The sequence below is a fragment of the Eleutherodactylus coqui genome, chromosome 9 (genome assembly GCF_035609145.1).
Source record: "Eleutherodactylus coqui strain aEleCoq1 chromosome 9, aEleCoq1.hap1, whole genome shotgun sequence".
In the NCBI taxonomy this organism is placed as follows: domain Eukaryota; kingdom Metazoa; phylum Chordata; class Amphibia; order Anura; family Eleutherodactylidae; genus Eleutherodactylus; species Eleutherodactylus coqui.
The window spans coordinates 158280710-158297429 of NC_089845.1; the positions used below are offsets into that span (position 1 = coordinate 158280710).

General features: G+C 42.7%; 1 protein-coding gene across 1 annotated transcript in view; it reads right to left on the reverse strand.

Moving 5' to 3' along the window:
* ADGRB1 (adhesion G protein-coupled receptor B1) overlaps positions 1-16720 on the reverse strand; it is a 651809-nt gene that overhangs the window by 473097 nt on the left and 161992 nt on the right. The window contains exon 2 of the mRNA XM_066578727.1: positions 9013-9910. Coding sequence (XP_066434824.1) covers positions 9013-9745 — 733 coding nt within the window. The 5' untranslated portion in view covers positions 9746-9910. The remainder of the gene's footprint in view (positions 1-9012; positions 9911-16720) is intronic.

Consider the following 16720-nt stretch of genomic DNA (forward strand, 5'->3'; position numbering starts at 1 on the left):
GTCTATCCATATCATATTGACAGATTGGCATACATGCGATGCAGCCAATTGAAGGGGAAGCATACCCATTCATTGTTTACCAGGTATGGCTCCATGCTTTTAGTAGAGGTTGCGCTTAGTATTACAGATCAGTTCTATTCACTTGATTGGTGCAGGTACCACTAGAATGGAGACAAAAGGCATGCCAGTCTTGGGCCAATACAAGCCACTCCAGTGCTCTCTTTGCCTGGCAAGTAGCATGTTGGCTCACCTTTATTTCAGAAAGACACTGTTTGCCTCTACTAATGATAGAGGGAATAGTGCTCAGGTCCATAACTGCCTAAATAACTAACTGAGAAGGCTTAGAGGGAACATTGATGGTGACATTGTATGCAAGGTCTACATGGTCTACCATATGTTTTGAGCTAGATGGCTTGAGGCAGAGGCTACAGAGTTGTCCTCAAGCTCTCAAAGGGGTGTGGTTTATCCCTTCCTGGGTGGGGTTAGTGGTTATGGGTTCCTTACCCCATAGATGTCTGCACACAAATCTTGACTTCTTGTCCATCAATACTAATACTTCCCCCCCTATTATAAAAAACTTACTTTAAGATATTAACAGCACTCACTGTCTACAAATCTTGGTCCAGAGACAGTACAGAGTAGCGTAGAAGTCTAAAAGATAGTGTAGTTCATTTCTCCATGGGTGGGGCTAGTGGATATGGGGCTTCTCACTTTGTGTTGATCCTTAGCTGTCTATAGACATGAGTTTTGACACCATACTGACCATTTTAGCATCCTCATTAATAAGGTCCTTTCTGTTAAAAAAATGAACAGCACTTAGAGGCTACACTCTTAGGCCTTTAACAGTTGGAAGTTGCCTATAGGCCTGGAAGGAGATGTAGCTCTTCTCTCGATGGGTAGAGCTAGTAATGTGGCACCCCTCGATCGTTCTTGACACTTAGATGTCTATAGACCTTGAATCTTGACTCATCATTCATCATATTAGTACTTCCAATGATAAGCACCTCAATAAGTTGCCTACAAGTAGAGGTGTAGCTCATCTCTTAATGGGTGGGGATTAGAGGTGAGCGAGCACACTCGGATAAAGCAGTTACTCGAGCGAGCATCGCTCTTCTCGAGTAACTGCCTACTGGTCCGAGGGGGGCGGGGTGTAGCGAGGGGGGGGAGAGAGAGATCTCTCTCACTCTCCCCCTCGCTACCCCACGCCGCTGACCCTCGCTGCTTCCCCCGAGCAGGCTCGGATCAGTAAGCAGTTACTCGAGAAGAGCGATGCTCACTCGAGTAACTGCTTTATCTGAGCGTGCTCGCTCGTCTCTAGTGGGGATAGTGGCCTGTATATCTGGAAGGAGATGAGGCTCATCTCTACATAAGTTTTTAAATGAAACATTAAAAAAAACAATATCTATGTTTTTCTGTCGTGTGATAAGTCCCTCCCTCTTAAAAGATTAATAGAACTCAGAAACTATACTCCTAGGCCAGGGACAGTAGGATGTTGCCTATAATCCTGGAAGTAGATATAGCTAATCTTTCAATGGGTATGGCTAGTGACTTTGAGGTACCTCACTCTTTCTTGACCCTTTGCTGTCTATAGACTATGAGTCTTGACACATCATTCACCATATTAGTACCTCCAATGATAAGCCCACAATAAATTGCCTGTAAGCCTAGGATGAGGTATAGCGCATCTCTCCATTGCTAGGGCTAGTGGTTGTGGGGCCCCTCAATCTTCATTTACCCGTAGCTGTCTATAGACCTTAAGTCTTTATTGCTCATTCACCATATTGGTACCCACAATAATAAGCCCTCAATAAGTTGCCTACAATTGTAAAATGAGATGTAGATCATTTTTCCATGGGTGGAGCTAGGGTGGTGTTAGTTCCCAATGAGCATGGAAGGAGATGTGGCTTATTTCTCTAGTGGTTATGGGACCCCTCATTCTTCCTTGATTCTTAGCTTTCTATAGACAGTTTTGACTCATCATTCACCATATTAGTACCCCCAATGATAGCCCAAAGGTGTAGTTTATTTATCCATGGGTGGGCTATTGGATATGTAGCCTTTTAATTTGTCTTTATCCTTAGCTGTTTATAGGCCTGTAGACCATGAGTCTTGACACCGTATACACCATTTTAGTACCCTCAATGATAAGCCCCCCCCTTTAAAGATGGACAGCACGCAGAGGCTACAACCTTTGCACTAGAAACAGGAGGGAGTTGCCTAGAAGCCATGAAGAAGAAGTGGCTCATTTCTCCATTGGTGGGTCTGGTAATTTGAGGTCTCCCACTCTTCCTTGATCCTTAACTGTCTACAGAACTTGAGTCTTGACTCCTCGTTCACAATAATAATCATAAGCCCCTCCTCTTTAAAAGATTGACAGCACTCAAAAAATATATATTTGTCGCCAGAAATAGTAGGGAGTAACCCATCAGCTCAGAAGGAGATGTGGCTCTACATCAGTGAGGCTAGTGGTTGTGAGGCCCCTCACTCTTTCTTGACCCTGAGCAGTCTATAGATCTTGAGTCTTGACATCTCATTCACCACATTAGTACCCCCAATGGTAATCCCCACCCTTTTAAGAGATTAACAGCACTCATGCATAGTGTTGAGTGAACCGAACCTGGTTTCAGGTTGAACCAAGCTTTTAGCAAAGTTCTACCCAAAACATAGTTCTACTGGTCCGGTTTACTCAACACTAGTCCTGAACACTGTTGTATAACACTGTCATACAGTCATAAAAGCCCTGTATAACACTCTCAGTGTGTTATACAAGGCTTTTATGGCTCTTAGATTGTGTTATACAGCAGTTTAGGGTTATAGGTGAACTTACAGTTTGGCTCAAACTAATTGGGACTGAACCAAACTTTTGTAAAAGTTCAGTGAACCGGCCAAATCAAAGTTTTCCAAAGTTTGCTCATCACTACTCACTGGCTATATATTTTGGGCCAAAGACAGTAGCAGCTTGTCCTCAAGCACAGGAGGGTAGAACTAGTGGCTATGGTGCCCCTCACCCCATCTTGCCCCATAGCCGTCTATAGACTACGAGTGGGATTTATGTATTGATGTATGGTGATGTCTGTACCCAATGGAAGAAACAAAAGTTGAGTTGTAAAGTTCAGTCCCCGTTGTTTTCTGGCACATTGGTAAATTTAGTGTGATGCTTCTAATCCACCGCTGCCGCTGCTGACAGATGATTAAAGACTTAAAAAATACAAGTCTCAAAGTTTGTTCAACTCTTTTAAGGATTTGTCTTATACTGCAATCAGTGAAAGTGGCCCGGACTTCAATCACTTGATGGCATCGATAAATCCTACGTCTTGAGGATCCTCAGAGCTCGCTGCACTGCATAACTTAGAGTATTTCCTGATAACTTTCCCAACTCTTTTCCTATGGGGGATGATGATACATTGACCACTGGCTTTGAATACATATATACATTATTCTCTGGTACGGATAACTGCAGATGTGCCGCTAGCATAGAATCGACCACAGCAGCTCAACCATAAGACCCGGCAGTGGGCACCACTCATAGCAAATACTTACTTCCCAACTATTAAAGCATGTCTAATCTTTCTCAGTCCCCTTCAAGCGCCCACGCAGTAATAGTGTTCCTTTATGCCCCACACATTTTCATAGTGCTCTTTGTGTGGTACATATTAACAGTGCCCCATCACCGTAATGATGGCCCCTTAGTGCCCCCCACACAATAATAGTGCTATTTTGAGCACAACACACTTATACAGTGTTCTCCTAGTGTGGTACATAGTAATAGTGCCTACTTACAATAATTAGAATTCCTTAGTGCCCCCTCACAGTAATGATACCCTCTTAGTGCCCTCTCACACAAGAATAATCTCAGCCTTAGTGTTCCCCTCAAAAAAGATGCCCCCTTAGTGCTCTGACCCAGGTATGATGCTCCCTTAATGTCTTCCACATATTAAAGATGCCATGGTAGTGCCACAGCAATGCCCCCTGCCTCTTTCCCCGTAAAGATTCCCATTTAGTGCCCATACACAAACAAAATTCTCCTACTGATAGCCCTCATGGTAGTGATGCCACCCACATAGTCAAAGTGCCCTCTTAGTGCCACGACTGATGATCCTTAAACAGTAAAATGCCCGTATTGTCCCTCCTAATACTTCACTTTTGTGCCACTACACAATAATAGTGCCGTTTCATGCCCCACACACTTTCACAGTGTTTTCCTTGTGTGGCACAAAGTAATAGTACCCACTTACAATAATGATGCCTCTTTAGCACCCCCTCACATTAATGATGCCCTCTTAGTGTCCCCCACACAATAATAATGCCCCTCTTAGTGTTCTGACCACAGTGTCCCTCCTCACATTAAAGATGTCCCATTAGTGCCCCAATGATTTCCCCCACAGTAAAGATTCACGCTTAGCGCCTCCACACAGAAAAAAGTGCATGCTCCTAATGATACCCATCATGGTAGTGATGCCCCTTACATAGTAAACGTGCCCTCTCAGTGCCCCCAGTGATGCCCCTTACAAAGTAAAATGACCCCTCTATGCCCCACACTGCCATAGTGCTGCTTTGTGCACCACACACTTTCACAGTACTCCCACACAATAATGATGTTGCCCTTATTCCTTCCCTCAAACGGATTGCTCTTTAGTGCTATGGTCACAGTATAATGCTCCTTTAATGCCCTCTACACATTAAAAATGCCCTGTTATTGCCCAAGTGATGCCCCCCACAGTAAAGATTCTCACTTAGTGCCCTCACACAGAAAAAGTGCTCCTAGTGATATTGTGCACATAGTATGGTGTCCCCTCATGATAGTGAAGACCCCTTACATAGTAAAGGCGCTTTCTTAGTCCCCCCCCCCCCCAGTGATGCCACTTGCACAGTATAATGCACGCTTAGTTCCCCTACATAGAAGGTGCTCCAGTGATGGCCCTTTCCTATCCCCATACACTATAAGGACCTCCATACTGACACCCCTGGGTCTTACTTTTAAGGATCATGATGACACCCAATAATGATGCCCCCCTTAGCGCTCCCATCACAGTATGATGCTCTCTTAGTAGCCCTACATCCTGAAGTTTCCTTCTTAGTGCAGCCAGCAATGCTGCTCAAATAGTAAAAATTCCCACTTAGTGCCCCCACATAGAAGAAGTGACCCTAGTGATACCCTCCACATACGGTAGCATGATGTCATTTCATGGTAATGATGCCCCTGTACGTAGTAAAGTTGCCTTCTTACAGCCCCCAGTGATATCCCTTATAGAGCTACCACACATAAGTGTACCCAATGATGCCCATTAGCTACCCCCATACACTCCATACTCACACTCTTGGGTCTTACCTTCTAGGATCATGATGACACATAATAATAATGCCCCCTTAGTGCTCCTGTCACAAAACATACCCCATTAGTGCCTGCAGATGCCAACGCAGTAAAGATTCCCCTTTAATAACCTCACACAGAAAGAGTACCCCTAGTGATACCTCACCCATAGTATGATGCCCCTTCATGATAGTAATGCCTCCCAGTGATGCCCTTTACAGAATATAATGCCCCCACATACAAAAACTACCTTCAGTGATGCCCCTATAGTGCTGTCCATACCCTGTAAGGACCTCCCTGGGTCCTACCTTCTAGGATGATGATGATGATGATGATGATGGGGAAAAACATGTTAAAAATATTCCCCACTGGCTCCTGATACGGACATTGTATGTATTGATGTACAGCCGTTGTCCCTGTGTTCTTTAATGTCACGACTCGGCTGCAGAGAACAGAAGCCAAGGGATGCTTTAGAGTTGACAGCAGGACTTGTGCCAACCTTCCTTGGACGGTGGGACAGCACCCGAAATCCGGGACTGTCCTGCTGGATCGGGGATGAGAGGGCTGCCAAAACTTGGAGCAACAGTAACAAATATTAACATAGGATGTAGACATCGTGCAGCAGAGATTGTAATGGTGCCTGGCCTATAGGGGGCGCCCCAATAGCTCACTGACAGTGTTATAAGTAGCAGACGGTAATTTTGGGGTGCAGGTGCATCATTTGCATTAACGTGAGTGGGCGACCACATGCTGTAATATAGGATGCCACCAAGACTAACACAGGCTAGAAAAGGCCCTCTGTAGAACAGATGGATATTTACTACTGCTCTCTGTTATCAGCTATTTCAGACACAGGGAGACGCTGACCATAGTGGGGCGAGTGACAGGAAGTACAGAAAGACCCCCATAATCATAACTTTATATAAGTTATAAAAGCTGCTGGTTTTAGGGTTTGTGGCCCTCAGGGGGGTTAGTGTGTGTATGGGGGGATTTTTGATTGTCAGCTCTGTGGACAAGAGTTCAGGGTTGATGTTTGTACATTGCTGTTTCACTGGTGACTTAAGACCTTTTTCTTGTTATTTCAAGTGGAAAATGTGAGTCGGCCTCATGTACAGTCCCGGGGGGCGCCGGTGAGGTGGGAGTGAGAACACCGCCGCTACAATCTGCCCAATGGTGACAGCATATTGCGCTCAGCACTTGCTGTCACATAAAAGCGGATCTCACTCCAGGAAGGCGATAGAACACGGCGTACAGGTAATATAATACATGTGACCTGCAGTCCTATGTAACCCCACAGATAACAGTGATAACTCTGAGGACAGATAATATAATAGATGTGACCTGCAGTCCTATGTACCATCACAAATAATGTAATAGAATGATGTGACCTGCAGTCCTATGTAACCCCACAGATAACATAGTGATACCTCTCTGAGGACATATAATATAGTAGATGTTCCCTGCAGTCCTATGTAACATCACAAATAATGTAATAGATGCGACCTGCAGTCCTATGTAACCCCACAGATAACACAGTGATAACTCTCTGAGGACATATAATATAGTAGATGTTCCCTGCAGTCCTATGTAACATCACAAATAATGTAATAGATGTGACCCGCAGTCCTATGTACCATCACAAATAATGTAATAGAATGATGTGACCTGCAGTCCTATGTAACCCCACAGATAACACAGTGATACCTCTCCGAGGACATATAATATAGTAGATGTTCCCTGCAGTCCTATGTAACATCACAAATAATGTAATAGATGTGACCTGCAGTCCTATGTAACCCCACAGATAACACAGTGATAACTCTCTGAGGACAGATGATGTAGTAGATGTGACCTGCAGTCCTATGTAACATCACAAATAATGTAATAGAATGATGTGACCTGCAGTCCTATGCAAGACCACAGATGGACTCTAGCAGTTCCCTGTTCCTTTTTAAGAGCTTTACTTGTGAAAACGAGTTCAGAGCTGCAGCACCTTCTATAGTCCATTTAATAGATGTAGCAGAGGTGGATTTGTTCTTTAATCTTTAGTGGTGTGTTGTTGGTTCAGGGTGGTCATGGAGGTCTCAGAGTACAGATAATGCATGCAGTCCTATGTAACACCATAGATAATACACAGTGATATCACCTTGAAAATGACAAATTAAGCTCTGCTACATCAGTCAATAAAACCCACATAAATTACATTGTGACGTCATCATAATTTGCACCATATGACAAACTCACACATCTACAGTCATAAGTAAAACGACAGATAACACATAGTAATATCAGCAACATGTTATACCAAATACCAAACTCAGCACTGCTACATCTGTACATAAAACCATTGAGAACAAACTTAAGATGTGAGACCTTCGATAAGATATTGTGCTGGCACAAGAGGTTAGACCAAAGGACAAACTCAGCATTATTACATGATGTAATACCACAGATGACACATTGTAACATCACTACTGTTTATGCCAGATGACAAACTCAGCACTACTATATCCATGTGTAAAACCACAGAGAACAGATTGTAATATTATTATTAAGCTACATCTGAACATAAAACCACAGAGAACAAACTCAGTGATCTGTCAATAAAATGTTACTGCAACAGATTCTACTAAATGACAAACTCATTACTGCTCCATTCATATGTAAATTCACAGATATCACATTGTAACATTGCTACATTTTATCCCAGCTATTAACCTCAGCACTGCTACATATGGAAAACCATGGGCAACAGCTTGTAATATCATTATACATTGGGCAAATAACAAACTCAGCACTGCTACATCTGTATGTAGAACCAAATATAAGACATTGTGATATCGCCATGAATTGTGCCAAATAAGCTCTGCTACATCTGTGTGTAAAACTACAGATAAGACATTGTAATATCTGCTATATGTTATGCCAAATAGCAAACTCAGCACTGCTACATCTGTTATGTAAAAATCACAGATAACAGATTGCAATATCAGTATATAGTGTGTCAAGTAACAAACTCATCTTTCCTACATCTGCATGTAAAACCACAGATAACGCATTGTAATATCCGTTATATATTATGCCAAACAGGAAACTCAGCACTGCTGTATCTGTACATACAACCACAGATAAGACATTGTACTATCTCTATACATTGTGTCAAATGACAAACTCAACCCTACTATATCTGCATGTAAAACAACAGATAATGCATTGTAATATAATAATGTTATGCCAAATAGCAAACTCAGCACTACTATATCTGTTATGTAAAATCACAGCTAACAGATTGCAATATCATTATATGCTGTGCCAAATGACAAACTCAGCTCCTCTACATCTGTATATAGAACTACAGATAACACATTGTAATATCTGCTATATGTTATGCCAAATAGCAATCTGAGCCCGTATGTAAAACGACAGATGACAGATTGTAATATCATTATATGCTGTGCCAAATGACAAACTCAGCTCTATTACATCTGCATGTAAAACCACGGATAGCACATCGTCATTTTGCTACACATTGCTCCAAATGACAAACTCAGCACTGCTACATCATTATGGAGAACCAAAGATAACATATTGTGATATATAACCATGAATTGTGCAAAATAACAAACTCAGCTCTGCTACAACTGCTATCTCAGAGCACAAGGGGGCAGCGCTGGCAATTCCAGAAAACTTTCCTCACTTACCTTGGAACTCTCCGGCGCTGTTGTCCCTGGAGCTGCTCATGCAGTTCTCCAGGTAAATCCCGTCCTTGTAGCAATCGCCTCTCTTCTTGGTGGCCCCCAGGGGGTCCACATCGCCGTCATGGCAGGAGCAGGGGGTCTGCATGATCCCACAGGGGTGGAAGCTGCTGCTGCTGGAGAGACAGGTGTCCAGCCACTTGCACAGTATCTGGCAGGCAGCTTTCCGGGGGTTCCTGTTCCCCAAGACCAGATATTCCAAGAGAAAATCCGTCTCCTGCGGCCGGGAGGTCTTCCATTGCAGCTGGGGGTCTTCCTTCCTGGGGAGGGTCTGTTTCATCTGCAGGAACTGTTTATTGGACTGCAGGAAGGCGTACTGCACGGAGCTGTCGCACAGTTTCAAGACATCGTCGAAACTCTCCATCCCCAAGTACGTCCGTGTGGACTCCAGGAAAGAGTCAAACTGCGAGGTGCGTATCTGCTGGTGGTCGCATATACCCGCTGGCTTAGATACCTTCATGTACAGGGTGTATCTCCTGGGGTCTGGGTTCTGGATAATCCAGGCGCACAAAGAATTGTTCAAAGGGAAGAGAGTCAAAGAAGGAAAAGATCCGTAGAATTCCCCTTGGACTTGCGTCGTACAAGAATTGGGTCCCAAGTCAAGGCTGGAGGCGGCCGGGGAGAGCAGGAAAAGTGGCACTATGAAAAGCAAGTTGTGGGGGGATCGGGGGCTCCTCATCCTAGGTCTCGGCTCCTTTGGAATTCCAAGTAATTGTCAGGCAGGGGCCAGATCTCGGACATAACAGGTGGAGCAGGAGCAGGAGCAGTTTATGAGGCTTGAGGAAAATCAATCCAGCCTTGGTCTGCTTGTCTCAGGCGTCCCCTGGTGGCCGCTCAGCGGAATCTGCCAAACCAGAAAAAAAAGGATACAATGAGACGTTAACTCTTCCCAAAGCTGCAACAATGTATCAATCTATCTCATGGGAATCACCGAGGAATGAGCAAGAAGCTCCTACATCTTATCCCTATATGTCCCACGTCACGAAGGAGAAAGAACAAACCGTAGAAGGAGTCGTCGCTTAACCGCCTCGCTGCCAAGACGTGGAAAGACTTTCTATGGCAACGCAGGATTACGTGAGGAAGGGGCGCAGGCGATCTCCTGCCTCCGTCTTCCCAGACTCTGTGACAAGCAGTTACATTTAAGGGAAAGCACAGGATTGTTCCTGCCGCCGCTGGTACAAAATCAACTTTCCCCTAAGAAACCTTTCAAACGTGCGGAAATTCTGCATTAAAATCTACATGTATACATGCGGGAGCAGATTAACCCCTTCATAGCCAGCCTGTTTTGTGCCTTAAAGGGGTGTTCTTGTGATGGGGATTTTCTTTCAGTTTTCATCCATCCACTTGATGGGTTAAAACTGATAGACTGATAGACCACTTGGACTGCTACTAGTCCCAAGAATGGGGGACCCGTGTCCCCCCCCCCCCCATTTCACAGTTCAAGATACATTGTCCCATTTCTGTAGTACAGTGGAAATAAGGAAGATGGAAAAATACCTCTGCAGCGCCACCTATTGGGTGGCAGCATTCCTTTAAATCAATGTATGACTTTTTAACAAGTCTGTAAAACAATGATTGGGAATAGGAAGTCAAGCCAGAATCCATACACAGACAGCTGTTTCGGAGTGTTTGCCTCTCATCAGTGTGCAGTAGGTTTCTGGCTTGGCTGGTGAGAGGCCTGTGATGTGAGTCAAGAGGGGACTCGTCACTCCTTAAGGATCGGGGAATGGAGCAGCTGGTCACACATACGCAGCAGCGGCTCCTTTCCTCTCAATGGTGCGTGCAGATAGCTGAGCGCTGTGCTCGACTATCTCTGTCTGCCCCATTGAAATGAATGGATCAGCGCTGCTCCAGTCAGTCAATGTAGCAGGCGCTTGGCTATCCGTCTGCGCCATTAAGAGGAAGGGAGACGCTGCTGCGCATGTGTGACTGGCGGCTCCATTCCCCACTACAGAAACGGGAATAGGCATCCTGCACTGTGAAATAGGATCTCAGGTCCCCAGCGGTCGGACCCCACGATCTGCCAGTTTTCACCCACCCTGGAATACCCCTTTAAGGACCAAGCAATCTTCATTGTTGCATTGCATGAGCCATAAGTCGTTAACAGACAGATGAGGGCTTGTATTTTTTATGGGATGGATTGTACTTTTTAACAGCCACCCTCCGGGGTCCATATAATGTCTTATAGAACGTTTATTACAATTGTTTGGGGGCAAATGGGGAAAAAACTGAAATTCCGCCCTCATTTTTGGGTTTTGTTTTTACAGCGTTCACTATTCGGTTAACATAACCTGATCACTTTCTGATCTGATCGGCACGATTACTGCCACACCAAGTTTACTGAGATTTTGCATTTTTTACTGCTTTTGCACAATAAAAATGTGTTTTTAAGGAACAGCAATTGAATCTCCATCGCTGCATTAAGGCCCAGAACATTTTTATTTTCCCGCTCTGAGGGCTTGTTTTTTGTGGGAAGAGTTGTAGTTTTTATTAGTACCATTCGGAGGTCAGGTGACTTCTGGATTGTTTTTTATTACATTTTTTGGGGGAAAAGAACAAAAGAAAAATAGCAATTGTGGCGGAACATTTTAAAATTATTTCTATGGTGTTCATCATGCGAAATAAATAATCAAACATTTCCATTGTCTGCGTCATGACGATAGTGGTGCTACCTATGATGTGCTTGCCTTAAAAAAAAAATTTTTGTGGGTAAAAATGTATATTTTTTAACTAGATTTTTTTCTTAAAATTAAACTTTCTTGAACTTATTGTGGCACTTTTTTTAGTCCCTGAAGCCTATGACAGTATCCTATTAGACTCTGCCGGAGGCGGGGCCAATAGGCTGAGTTTTATGGCAGACATGGAAGCCTTTGTCAGGCTTTTCGCAGCCATGGGAACCCATTGGTACCTTACGATCGCAGTGCGGGGTGCTGATGGATGACGGAAGCCCCTTCTATCTGTTATCGGCTTACATGGTGCAGTTGCTATTGATTGTGGCATATAAGTGGTTAAAGTGCAAGGATCTGAGGTTTCTCCTCTCCTGGCAGTTATAGCCCATTTAAATACAACGATTATGGCTCAAAAGTCATCTTTTGAGCGATAATCGTTGCATGTAAATGTGCCCATCTTTCACTTTTCTGCTGCACGATGAATTTCAGTTCAGCATGAAATCCATCATTAAGAAGGACCACACGCTGTGTTCTGCCTGGGGAGCACTGATAACATTGTCTCAGCTGTCAGCCCTGTGGCAGAACAAAGGAAATTTATTCAGAGAACAGCGGGTGGTCTGTTCCCTGCATACAGCTCCCAGCAGCTCACAGGTTACTAATTGGTAGTAATAGGCATTAGTACCAAGTAGTAGTTTATGCAAAATGATTGCTCAAGAGCCATCTTTTGAGTGATCATCTTTGTGTGTAAATGCACCTTTAGAGCAGGAGCCTGGCTGTCAGTAGTAGATTTTCACATTTGCAGCAGGTCATTATGATGTGGATTTCTCACTGACTTTCCCCATTGTCTTCAAAATTTGTAACAATATTGGTGATCCTTTAATGTCTGCGGCTCAGGGGTTAGCACTAGAGATGAGCGAGTATACTCGCTAAGGCACATTACTTGAGCGAGTAGTGCCTCAGCCGAGTATCTACCCACTCGTCCCTAAAGATTCGGGGGCCGGAGGGGGGCGGGGAGCAGCGGGGGAGAGCGAGGAGGAACTGAGGGGAGATCTCTCTCTCCCTCTCTCCCTCCCGCTCCCCGCCGCAACTCACCTGTCACCCGCGCCGGCCCCCGAATCTTTAGAGACGAGCGGGAAGATACTTGGCTAAGGTACTACTCGCTTGAGTAATGTGCCTTAGCGAGTATACTCGCTCATCTCCGGTTAGCACTGTTGTCTGCAGCACTGGAGTCCTAGGTTCAAATCCTAATCATTACCACAATTATTACTACTACCATCATCATCACCCCCAACTTATCATCATCATCGCCATTATCCTCCGTACCTTCATGATCATGACCAACAGACCATCACTAGCATCATCACCTCTATTATCATGACCTTCTTTTTCATCATCATCATCCTCATTGCCATCATCACCACCATTATAATGACCTTGATCTTCATCGGCACCTGCATCATCATCCCAATTGTCAATGCCATTATCATCACCAACATTATCATGGCCTTCATCTTCATCATCGACCACATCATTATTGTCATTTCTATTATCATAACCTTTCATCTTCCTCATTGCCCAAATCCTCATCACCACCATTATCATGACCTTCATCTTCATCAGCACCTGCATCATCATCCCAATTGTCAACGCCATTATCATCACCACCATTATCATGATCTTCATCTTCATCATTACCTACATCAGCATCTTCATTGTCATTGCCATCATCACCACCACCATTAACAGGGCCTTCCTCGTCATCATCATCCAACCCTAACTACCACTGATAATAGATGACGTGGTGAGGTGGGCGCGGTGGTGAGGCAGCGATGTGTAGATACTGGTGGGGTGCTTGGCACGTGCCTCCGACGTAGAGGATATTGGCAGAGGATGCGGTACATACTGGAGAGGGGACAGATGGATGAAGGTGATGCCAACTGTGATGACATTATATCTAATTAAATATAATGCGCACAATCAAATGTGTAAGGTGAAAAGTTCACAACTTAGAGAGTGGCTGTCAGGAGCGCTCAGATCACTGAATGCCACAGATTGCCGCCGCCGGTGAAGCCAATTTGGCACAAGTACAGGAGAAGGCAAACAATCCGCAGGACTGTCAAATAGACACTTCTTCATCCTGAACAATTATGATAATAAGCGCCATTTACTGCACACTTTGGCAATGAGAGTGGAGTACAGTCCATCAAGGCTGCGAGCTGGCACCGCCGAGCGCCTGTAATCAATGCTAACTCTCCGCACATTATATATACTCCACATATCTAATCCTACCAGGTGTGATACTGCCTGCTGAGCTGTGTACCTCATCCTGCATTGTGATACTGTCTGCTGAGTCATGTATCTAAGCCTAGCATGTGTGATACTGTCTGCTTAGTTGCTGCAGCTAATCCTATTATGTGTGACACTGTCTGCTGAGCTGTGTATCTAATCCTATCAGGTCTGATATTGTCTGCTGGACTAATGTATCTAATCCTATCAGGTCTGATGTTGTCTGCTGGACTGATGTATCTAATCCTATCAGGTCTGATGTTGTCTGCTGGACTGATGTATCTAATCCTATCAGGTCTGATGCTGTCTGTTGGACTGATGTATCTAATCCTATCAGGTCTGATGCTGTCTGCTGAGCCACTGTGTATCTAATCCTATCAGGTCTGATGCTGTCTGCTGAGCTGTGTATCTAATCCTATCAGGTCTGATGCTGAATGCTGAGACATGTATCTAATCATATCACATGTGATAATCTGCCCAGCCATGTATCTAATTGTATTATGTGTGATACTGTTTGCTGAGTCATCTATTTAAGCCTATCAGGTGTGATGTCTGCTAAGCCATGTATCTAATTTGCTGAGCTGTGTATCTAATCCTGCATGTGTGTTACTGTCTGCTGAGTTATCTAAGCCTATCATGTATAATTCTGTGCCTAGCTGCAGTATCTAATCCCATCAGGTGTGGTACTGTCTGCTCGACTGATGTATCTAATCGTATAATGTGTGATACTGTCTATGGAGCCACTGTATCTAATCTTTACCATGTGTGATATTGTCTACTTAGCTGCTATATGTAATTCTATCATGTGTGACAATGCCTTTTTGAAGAGACAGTGACACAACATATCACATAGGATGCAGTTTGATGTAGGGCTTAGCCCAATTGGAATCCATCAAAGAAAAATACACATAAGACACCAAATATATCAGCTAATGGGGCAGCAATAAACACACAGCGGTGGGCGCAGGGGGCACCCTACACAGGTATATGTGACTTAGTAACACCTGCTACATCCGTGCACTAAAAGATGATAAAAAACATTTATTTTTAGATGAAAACTGTAATGTATCACAGAAGGACAGATAGATAGATAGATAGATAGATAGATAGATAGATAGATAGATATTAGATAGATAGATAGATAGATAGATATGAGATAGATAGGAGATAGATAGATAGATAGATAGATAGATAGATAGATAGATAGATAGATATGAGAGAGATAGATAGATATGAGATAGATAGATAGATAGATAGATAGATAGATAGATAGATAGATAGATATGAGATAGATAGATAGATAGATAGATAGATAGATAGATAGATCGATAGATAGATAGATATGAGATAGATAGATATGAGATAGATAGATAGATATGAGATAGATAGATATGAGATAGATAGATAGATAGATAGATAGATAGATATGAGATAGATAGATATGAGATAGATAGATATGGGATAGATAGATAGACTGATAGATAGATAGATAGATAGATAGATAGATAGATAGATAGATAGATAGATAGATAAAAAGATAGATAGATAGATATGAGATAAATAGATATGGGATAGATAGATAGACTGATATGAGATAGATATGAGATAGATAGATAGATAGATAGATAGATAGATAGATAGATAGATAGATATGAGATAGAAAGATTTGAGATAGAAAGATATGAGATAGATAGATATGAGATAGATAGATAGATAGATATGAGATAGATAGATAGATAGATAGATAGATAGATAGATAGATAGATAGATATGAGATAGATAGATAGATAGATAGATATGAGATAGATAGATAGATATGAGATAGATAGATAGATAGATAGATAGATAGATAGATATGAGACAGATAGAGAGATAGATAGGAGATAGATATGAGATAGATAGATAGATAGATAGATAGATAGATAGATAGATAGATAGATAGATAGATAGATAGATAGATAGATATGAGATAGATATGAGATAGATAGATAGATATGAGATAGATAGATATGAGATAGATAGATATGAGATAGATAGATATGAGATAGAAAGATATGAGATAGATAGATATGAGATAGATAGATAGATAGATATGAGATAGATAGATAGATAGATAGATAGATAGATAGATAGATAGATAGATAGATATGAGATAAATAGATAGATATGAGATAGATAGATAGATAGATAGATATGGGATAGATATGAGATAGATAGATAAATAGATGGATAGATAGATATGAGATAGATAGATATGAGATAGATAGATAGATAGGAGATAGATAGATAGATAGATAGATAGATAGATAGATAGATAGATAGATAGATAGATAGTATATAGATAGCAGATTAATAGATAGATTGATAGATAGTAAAAATTTAAGAAAAACATTTCAGCTCCCTCCTGATCTTCTCCAATCCTCACCACTGATTCTGGAGTACAATGCTACATAAAATCAGATCTAATGATGGATGATTTATCACAGGACGCCGTCGCTGGTGGCACATCCTAATTTCACATCTGAAATGATTCATTTCAAAGTTAGAAAAGTGAAATTACAATGCAGGAGCCATCAACTATTATGGATGTGCCCTCCTCAGGAGAACGGTACGGGGATCCAGGCAAGAGACGTCTGCTGTGGAACAGAGCACCAAGCTAAACTGCAATGAGCAGTATTGTTATTATTGCTTATTTTTTA